Source organism: Cajanus cajan, chromosome 11 (genome assembly GCF_000230855.2).
Source record: "Cajanus cajan strain Asha chromosome 11, NIPB_CcT2T_4, whole genome shotgun sequence".
In the NCBI taxonomy this organism is placed as follows: Eukaryota; Viridiplantae; Streptophyta; class Magnoliopsida; order Fabales; family Fabaceae; genus Cajanus; species Cajanus cajan.
Window position 1 is genome coordinate 42,423,812 of NC_138527.1, and position 10,450 is coordinate 42,434,261.

Here is a 10,450-nt window from a genome sequence, read left to right on the forward strand (position 1 = left end):
AAGATATAATTGTCGTGTACTAGATTTAATTTTTTTAAATCTTGTATAATTTTATTAATCTTGTTTTTTAATACATGAAATTAAAAATATGAGTAAATTACTTTATCCTTTTATGTAAGATAAAAGTATTATATTATTCTTCCCTTTTATGTTAATAAATATTTTGTGGTTTTGAATATAAAAAATGTTGGGCCCGATAGTCCACCTGTTTCTCCACCATAGTATGATATTGTCCGCTTTGGACTAGGCCCGCACGGTTTTCTTTTTGGGCTCTTTCCCAAAAGGCCTCATACTATATGGAATGGTGGACATCTTTATAAACTAGCCAATGTTTCTTCATTTTACAGATGTGGGACTTGGGATGAATCCCAACAAAAAATATATACTTTTATACTTGAAGGATAGAAGAAGTATTATTAAAATATATAATAAATTATACTTTTATCTCTTAAAAATTTGAATAATATACTATCACTTTCCTATTATATTAAAGTGTATAATTTGGAGAACTCAATTTATCATCACTAAATATTTATTATAAGAGTTTAAAATATATTTTTATTAAAATATATATTAAGATATTTTTAGTTCATTGTTATTTAATTACTGGATAATGAAGATATCAGGTAGGTGAATAATACTCAAACGAAATTGTTATTCATGCTATATCTTACAAGGATTGAGGATTGTTTGGAGAAAGAGATTCTTGTCAATAGAATGTTACTTTGACTTAATGTACATATTGTCTTAATATCTTTAATAAATCAACCTTATCTAATCTATCATAAGGAGTTGATGGAAAACCTTGGGATATCACTATGAAGCATACCCTATGAAAAGGAAATGTGTGTACTAACTTTGTTACATAAGTGCGTTCAAACTCTGATATTGCACTATTAGAATTGGAGGTTCCCTCAATTGAGTTGCACTACCAACTTTTAGCTAATGCAAGATAGATGTTGTATTTGATGTTCTATTTCTCAGTTTTTTTAGTTTATTGATAAGTGTGAATTTACTTTAATTTTATGTTTAAGTTGACATTCATTCATCATAGTTTTAACAAAAAATCTTCAACTTATCCCCTACTTTTATTCATCTAGATGGTAATACTTATTATATAATGATTAAGTTATTTTGTTGGGAATTATGATTTTTACTATAGATGTGTTCTTCCTTGTTTTGTAGGTCTTGAAAGTTATGAATTTGAAGAACTTAGGAGCCAAACAACTCATTCCTTTAAAAAGAGCTAAACGTTTTCATGGGCGTAAGCATCAGTAGAGCAGAGGAACCAAATGACTCACCCGTTTCAAAAAGTTGGGAATAAAGTGGTGCATTTCAAAATATTTTTTTCATTATGAATATTGAAGAATGTAAATTATGTAATTTATTAAATAAAACAATATTAAAAAGACAAAATTTTAAAATAGAAAATTATAATATGAAATTATTTAAATTGTATCCTCATTTCTCTGGATCTAGAGTTGATTAAAAAGTAACTTACTTAAGTACATATTACCTAAAGGTATAAGAATCGATCACATTCAGCAAATGAGTAAAAAAGGAAGGGGGGAGGAGCAAGGGGCACATATTTGCATTAGGACAGACATGCTGTTACAAGTTCGCCTCTCACTATTATTATTAGTATCTTTGTATGCTAAATAATTTGGTGTATAAATCACAATATTAATCCATGTGGGAATCCGTGCCTATTATAATATCTCATATTTACAATATAAGCAAACTATTGTGCCGGTTACATACGGACTTAAGGCAAAAGTCCAATGATTTGACTTTGAAAATTATGAATATCTACAGTAATTATATCAGATATGATCATGTTAGGATTTTTAAAAATTATTTCTAATTAATCCGAAATTCTGATACACTAAAATACAAGTATATATAATCTCTTTTCAGAGTTAAGATGATGCAAGTTACTATTTGAATGTTTTGAATTTTCACAACCGCTAGATTTTACTCTTGTAATAATTGTATCAGGCTAGATAAAAAATATATAATTGTTAATTTTAGCAAAAGAAACATATACAGAAAAGTTAGCAGAGTATCCATTTTGTGCATAGAGACCAGAGAGATATGTTTGTTGGGGGCACTTTTAGAGGTGGAGAAACGGAAAGCAGTAAATCGAAAAAGTTATTCCATAGGGGCAAGGTTTGCATGTTCCTTGTTGCTCTTTTCCCTGTTCACGATCACACTTTGTTAGTTTTTGCCACCGAATAATGAATGACCCTGTTACAATTTGGTATGTTGACGCTTCCCAACTCATATAAATACGTACAAACAGAAATATATATATATATATATATATTATTTGAATAATAGAGACATATGCAGAGCCATAAGTTTTGGGTCGTGTGTCCTATTGGTGGAGGAATGCTTGTTACCTACTCCTTTTTAAGTTCCCAAATTCCCCCAACCCAACCCAACCCAAACGTATCAGAATAAAGTCCTCTCTCTACAACAGCTGCAACAATTCCACACCCTCAAATGGAGAGGCACAAATGCAAGCTCTGCTCCAGAACATTCTCTAATGGCAGAGCACTCGGTGGCCACATGAAGTCTCACTTAGCCACCCTTCCTCTTCCGCCCAAACCCCAGCCTTGTAATTCCTCTTCTTGGGAAGATGAAGATGAAGATGAAGATGAAGAAAAGGCTCTGATTTATTATGGGCTGCGAGAGAATCCAAAGAAATGTTTCAGACTCGCAGATCCCGAGTTCGACACGGGCTCCGTCGTTCAAGACAGAGAGAGCGAGACCGAGTCAAAGAACCCAACAGGCCGACGATCCAAGCGGACCCGACGGCCCGCCAACTTGGACCAGCCCAAGAGGCCCAAACTGAGCTTCATGGAGTCGCCAGAGCCTCCCGCCCTCAGTTCGGTCTCCGACACTTCCCCCGAGGAAGACGTTGCCATGTGTCTCATGATGCTGTCCAGGGACCGGTGGATTAACAACACCACCCATGTTAACGTTAATGCTGTCGCGGCCCAGGGATCAGATGAGATCAAGCTCACCAGAGTCCGCGGCAACCACCACCGCTGTCACGGCTGTCACAAAACCTTTCGATCTTCACGCGCATTGGACAGTCACACAAGCGTTTGCCAAGGCTTGGGTAACCATAATAATAAAATCTACCAATGCCCCTTTTGTTCTAAGGTGTTTGGGTCCGGTCAAGCACTCGGTGGACACAAGAGATCTCACCTTGTGCCTTCTTCCTCCTCAAACCTTCAACTCAAAGAGAGCTTCATAGATCTCAATTTGCCTGCTCCTGCTGACGAAGACGACCTTAGCGTTCTTTCTGATGCATGATTTGATGTTTTTTTAATAGTAGGTGAGACCAATATTTCATTGTTTGCTATATCAAATGCTTTTGACAGTACAATTATAATTTTTGTTTTCACCAACCGTCAGTTATTATAGTACATGGTAGTAACAGTTTTGGCTCGATTTACTAGAAGCATTCCTTGTTGCAACTTGCAACTTAAATCAAGTTGATGTGTTTTTTTGGAGAGTTGGTTGTGGACCAACAGAGTACTAAATTGCTTCAATTCCGTTTTTGTGCTCTCATTCTCTTTCACCACCTCTCTCAACTCTGATACAAAGTAAAATTTATTTAAATGGTTTCGTTTTCTTCATGCTTGTCTTCTCTTAAAATTGGGTGATGAAAGATGTCGCTGCTGCAATTCCTTTCCTTTCTGTGAGTTCTGGAGTTAGTTCCGTGACGACCGGGGGATATTAGGAAAAGAGAATCCTTTAATTTTTCTGCCTAATTTTTTAAATAAAATAAAAAATTGGGTGAAGTTAAGCATATTTTTGTTTTATTATCAAAGACTTATCTTTGTTGTGGAAGCTGTGGAACCGGAACCAAGAATGGGTAGAAAGGGGAGACCCCCTAGTGTAGTAATATTTTTATCAAAGAAATGGTCAGATTTATGATAATATGGAATAGGCGCAAATCAAATGCTTAACTAGAGATAATTCTATTTGAGCTAAAACATAAATATATTACCGATGATTAAAAAAATTTAAAGTATTTAAAAAATCATGTGTTGAATATTCAATTTGGAAATTTCTTAAGTTTCAACAATCACAATTCAATTAATCCTTCTTGTTTCATAAAATAATCTTTAACAACTTGGAGGCGTGTGTTTACTTTATGATAGTAACTATGGTTGGAATAGAATTAAAAAAGCTAGCGCTGGCCTTTTTTCCGCCATCATGTGATGTCTTGCTTCACGCAAATTTTAGTGGAATGGCGATAGTGTTTTGTTTTTTTTTAGTACGAAGCAATAATGATTTTTGGTAGAGCGTGATGTAATTTTTAAGACATTGGAAGGTTTCTGAATTAGTAGAAATGGATTAAAGTAAAGGGAGGGGTGGGCGAACGTGAAAGTGAGTCATGGTCATGGTTGGCTTGGCTCATCGCTTTCGACACATAAAGACAGGCTTGGTCCTATGTAGCTTGCTTAATCTGAGGTGAGTTGGAGTACCCAAGATTGAAAGGGTGTAATTTGCCCATCAGAAAACATCAAAAGGGAATCGACAAAATTTTCGTTACAATTTTGTCGTATATTTCCAGCATTCCTGCCACATTGTGCTTATTGCAAAAATCTTTACCAACATTATTCAATACCAATGAAAAACACTTGTATCTCTTAATTAAATTATTGAGAATTTGAATCCTAATTTTAAATATAAAGTACATTATAGTGTAAAGAGAATTATCTTAAATATGAATTAGACTGTATTAAAAAGTGAATATGTGATCTTTGAGAAAGGTTAATTATCATGATTATTATATTATTTAATATCTTAAATAGAGTTGTGGTTAATTAATTTGATGGGTGTAATTAGTTGGTTGACAAGTTAAGTTATAAACGATCATAAATGTATCCACATTTTATTAATATGTTTTATTCTTTACTTATTACTTTTATGATAAGGAGAACTTTTCTTAAGCTAAGTCTAACTATAGTTAAATTTTAAAATATTCAAAAAGGATAACCTCTCTCTTCTTAACCCGATGAGTTATATATTTGTATTTGTGTATAATAAAATCTCATTCTCTAGAGATAATTCCTAAATATTGTAGCATGATTACTTGTGTCCCTAGTTATTGTAATTATATATAGTTCTCAAGGTTAAACTAGTAAGCTTTTGTTCTGGCTAAGTTAATAAATAATCGACACAGTTGTATGTATATGCTTGATTGAAACAAATTAATCTGATCAATTTTAAGTCTAAAGGGTACACAACCCTCAAACCTTAAACACATAAGTGTGAAGACTAAAGAGGCTTATGTAATCGACTAGATAACATTTACTAAATATCTCTTATCCTAAAATATTGTAAAGATAAAAGTTTAAAGACATAACAAAGATAAAATTGTTGCTTGGGTTATGGATTGTGAGGGGGCAATGGATAAAAGATAAGGAATAACCTTTATGTAAAGGGGTACAATTACACATATAGAGACAAATTACTCGTTGAATGCTCTAATAGTAGAAGTTTTTCTCTACTATAACACTAAAAAAATCATGAAAAATCTAAAATGCTATAACAATTGAATGATGAGTAATAGGAATAAATATAAATTTTGTTCTTGTAATTTAGCGCTTTTCATTTTTTGCCCCTATAATTTTATATTTTTTGAATCATTTATGTAAAATCTAAACATTCATTTTTCATTCCTACCAGTCAAATTTTGTTGTAAAAACTTTAACTTGATAACATCATCACATGCTACATAAGTAAAAGATGACACCATCATGTGTTAAGTCTACATAATGGCACATCATCACATGTCATGTCAACATTATATAACAAGTTAACAATAATGTCATGTCAACAACATAATAAAAAGATCAAAAGTGAAAGAAAAAAAATAGGGATGAAAAAAAAAATCCAGGGATGAAAAAAAATAATCTTTTCCTCATTTTTTTTCTTGTTCAATACTATAAGATCATGTACACATTACATAAACACTCAAAATTCTCTCATTTACTACACACCATCCTTTCCTTTTTTAACATGCACATACATCATAGAAAATATATATCTTATGTCTTAATAGTAGTCACCATTAGCCCATCTCAGTTACAACCTCTTTGGACATTGTCTCAATTGTGACTTCAAGGGTAATAGTATAGTCTAACATCGATAAGAGATGTTATAGCATAAAAATAAATTTACAATATAATCATAAATAAGTTCATCAACAACAACAAATAAGTACACAATATAATTATAAATAAACCTTAATAAGCATTTAACCACGAATACATTACCAAAAAAATACCACAAATAAAATAATATAAGTTAATAGGTCAAAGTCAAGGAAAAGTATAAGTAACCAATGAATTAACCCAAAAGGTCAATGCAACTAAATTTGTCATTTAATTTATTGGAGTGGTGGAATGTATGGGTTTATTGTGTGCGTTGGAGAATTGAAAAGTACAACCCAACTAAACTCAATTTGCTTTGGCCGGTTATATAGTTAACCTATTAGGTTGGACTAATTGTGACAACCCTTTTGGGCTACAGTTGAGACGAGTCATGAGTGACTACTATTAAAGTATAGAGTGTGCATTTTTTTTCTTGTAAGGTATATGCATGTAAAAAAGAAAAGAAAAGAATGATGTATGGTGAACAAGAGAGTTTTGAATATTTATTGAATAATGTAAGTGATCTTATATTGTTGAACAACAAAAAATGAAAAAAAGATGAAAAAATTAATTTAAAAAAAATATTTTTAATTTATATTAAATTTATACATTGAATTTAACTTATATAATCCATTTTTATTTTCGTCCATGTATTTTTTATTTTCATTTTTCATCCTTATAAGCTCTTTTTTTTTCTTTCATTTTTCATCCTTGTAATTTTTTTTCTTTCATTTTTGGTCCCTTTATTGTGTCGTTAACATGATACTATGCATAGAATTATTGTTGATGTGGCATGTGATGTCATAAAATCATGTTGACGTGACACATGACATCATATTTTGTTGACGTGGTAGATAATAATGTCATTAAGTTAAGTTTTTGTAACGAACTTTAACAGAAGAAACAAAAAATGAAATATTTGAATTTTACAAAGATGATTAAATTTTTTTAAGAGACGAATAATGAAAAACATTAAACCACAATGACAAAAATTATATATAAATTTAAGTATTAAGGTAAAATTAATATATTATAATTTTATTTACATTATTCGTGAGAAAGTAAAAATAATTTTTTTTTATCAAACAACTCCAATATTTGTTGCAACTTTAGTGTCAAAGTGTGTTTATATGTACCATCACATCAACTATAGACCCAAATAGATTGAGAATCAAATCAAATACAACATACATTCCAGTGTTTTTACATTGGATTTGGGTTATCTTTCACATTATTGAATCTATGATTTTGTCTGTTCATCGCAACTTGGATATGGGTTGTGTATTCTCTCACCGATTTGAGGCTTAGCCTAAAGTTATTATTCACATGATGGACACTTTGGTTCAATTGTATATGCGATGATAGTTATTGGGTAAAAAAAATTTGCTCTATTTTTGTGTGTTTTTCAAATTGCATTTGTTTTTTCAGGGTTGTATTTCAGTTGAGAATAATTTTGTGTTAACAAATGGCCTTAAGCCACATGTGGGTTTTCTGTAAACCCATGAGACTCTTTTCATTTGAGTATGTTTGTTAGTTATGTTCATGAGGAGATATCAAATCAAATACATTATACAATGGAGAGTTTGAATCAAATTAAATATCAAATACATTATACAATCTTGTTTCGAGGATTTCATTGGTTTTTTTTGTTTTCTCAAGGGTATTTTTGGTCATGAAATTTTATTAATGGTCAAGTTGGTGAAGATGGATGCTCACGAAGAGCATTTGAACGTCATAGTGGGACTGGATGAGGGTAAATATTATCAACAACTAATTAATAATTTCTTTCTTCAACTTTTATTTCTATAAATAATGATATCAATTGTCCTGATTGCATAAATGAAAATTCAAACGTGATGGTTCTGACGCGGGAACTGAGGTACACAGTCTAATGAAATTATTGAGTAAGCAATTCTTTATATTCAAACTTTAATATCAATGAAAATTCATATCACAATTCCCATAAAATAGTCTTGTGTTTTTGTTGGTGGTTATTTATTATATATATGTTCCTTTTGATGTTAAATGTGCTAAGGGTGACTAAGGAAGTAGCTGATGAATCTGAAAAAAATTTGGGTAAAAAGAAGCCTGTGGGTAAGGAAGATGCAATTGAGGGAAACAAGGACAATCCTATTATTGAAAATGAAGAAAATGAGTCTAATGATAAGGTTGATGGTTGGTTCATTTAAAAAATTTTGCATCTAGTTTGAATCTTCTATTGCACTTTAAATTTTTTTACACTTCATGATCAGGAAACAAACAAAAGATATGCATATTATTAATTACTGTCAAATCATTCAAATTAAGCTTCGGTGGTATGTTAGTGATCTAATTGAATTTTGTTGGTTGCTTTATTTACATTGTAGAAGGTCTCATTGTCCTTTTCTCATTGATGAATTTTTGCCTTAATCTAACTTTGCTTTGCAACTTGAAAATTTTAGGATTTCAATTGCATTTATTATTCTTGCTCATGCATTTTGTTTTTTGTTATATTTGAAATTTATATTATCTAGGTTGCTCATCAATTGCTAAATTTAATCTAAACTATGTGGTAGGAGATGACACTGAAAGAGTATGAGAAAATGTTGGAAGAGAGAAGGAAGGTTCTACAAACACTCAATATTGAAGCGACAAGAAAGGTGAATATCAAGGAGTTTAATTCCATGTAGCCACTATTAAACAAGAAAGACAATGATGAGATATTCATCAAATTGGTGAAAGTTTTAATTTGACCTCATTTTCCCCTTAATTTCTAATTATTTTTATAATTTCATATTAATGATTTCTAACAATAGTGCCTGACACTTTAATTTTCTTTCCAGGGGTATGACAAGGATAAGCGCAAAAATGCTTTAGATAAAGAGGAGAAATCTAAGAAGGTGTGACATTGTGTGATAACCAATGTTAGTGCCATGATACCCAATTGTACTGATTATTTTTTTAGGAGAGTCATCTAACACTAATTTATGTGCAATTTCATCATCAATGCTTACAAGGACATAAGGATTATCTCAAGAGCCACCTTCTACCAAGTCCTCATACCTATGTGAATCCAAAAGATAGGTTAGTTTTGCTAATTTAATATACTTGAAACTACATTAATATTATATTATTTTACTTAGTATTGTGTGTCAGCTATCAATAGTTTGCTTTCTAGCATGACATAGTATATCACCTTGTGAAAAATATGATGATTTTGAGAATTTGGTATTGTTAAGATCAAATTTAGACAATAGTCCAAGTTATATAATCATATGCCTAAACCTAAATTGATATTGCACTATATGAATTGCATTTTTTGCTGCTATAGCAATTGCCACTACAAGAAAAATGTAAATTTCTGACAGAAATTTTTTGACGGATATGGATCCGTCAGAAATTTTTGACGGATTTATAAATTTCCGATGAAATTTTCTGTCAAAAATTTTCCGTCAGAAATTTTTGACGGAAATATAAATCTGTCGGAAATTTCCGGCAGAAACTTTCCGACGATTCTGTGGGAAATTTCTGACGGAAAAATAATTTCGTCAGAAATTTCCAACAGAATTTTCCGTCGGAAATCTTATTTTTAATTATTATTTTTAATTTCTTTTTTTAATTTCTTATATATTTGTAGTATTAAAAATTTTATATATTTTTAAAGGTATAAATATATATTATAATTATTTATTACAAGTTTTTTACATCTACGATTAGTATTAAAGATGAAAATAAATTAGGTCATACTATATTTTATTATAATTTACTTAGTTTGAACCTAATTTTTTTTAAAAAATATATATTTTAAGTATGACTTATTTATCTATCATAAACAATTTTTAAATGTTTGGGTAGAACTACAATCATAAAGACTTATTTTATAATAATTTAACACTATTAAAAATATAAAAATAAATATGTTAAATTTATAAAAATAAAGTTTAATTTATTTATGATATAAATATGTTTTTAATATCTAATATATATTTTTAGATGATAAGTTATTTTAAAATATATCTTATAATAACAATTCTAAATGGAATATAAATCTTATGATTTTTCTTATTTTAATTTTTTTAATCAATGTATACAATTTTACTATTTTGATTTTTTCAATCAACGTATATAATAAATAAAAAACACAAAAGAGAAACATGCAAGCTACAAATTTTATTTTATCAAAAAATTATTTGTTTTAATATATTACATTATATATGTGAATATTAAGATATATATATATATATATACATATATATATATATTATAATTAAATTTTTTAAAAAAATTAATTC

The 10,450-nt window shown here is 30.0% G+C and overlaps 2 protein-coding genes across 2 annotated transcripts; both read left to right on the forward strand.

Moving 5' to 3' along the window:
- Positions 1-2,325: 2,325 nt before the first annotated feature.
- Positions 2,326-3,580, forward strand: LOC109801301 (zinc finger protein ZAT9). The gene has a single exon (XM_020362339.3). It carries the CDS (start codon positions 2,506-2,508, stop codon positions 3,322-3,324), a length of 819 nt encoding a protein of 272 aa, XP_020217928.1. The 5' UTR covers positions 2,326-2,505; the 3' UTR covers positions 3,325-3,580.
- Positions 3,581-8,035: 4,455 nt separating this feature from the next.
- Positions 8,036-9,064, forward strand: LOC145953559 (RGG repeats nuclear RNA binding protein A-like). Its single transcript, XM_083067534.1, has 4 exons — positions 8,036-8,058; positions 8,215-8,347; positions 8,735-8,818; positions 9,002-9,064. The coding sequence occupies exons 1-4, from the start codon at positions 8,036-8,038 to the stop codon at positions 9,062-9,064; spliced, it is 303 nt and encodes a 100-aa protein (XP_082923660.1).
- The last annotated feature ends 1,386 nt before the right edge of the window (positions 9,065-10,450 follow it).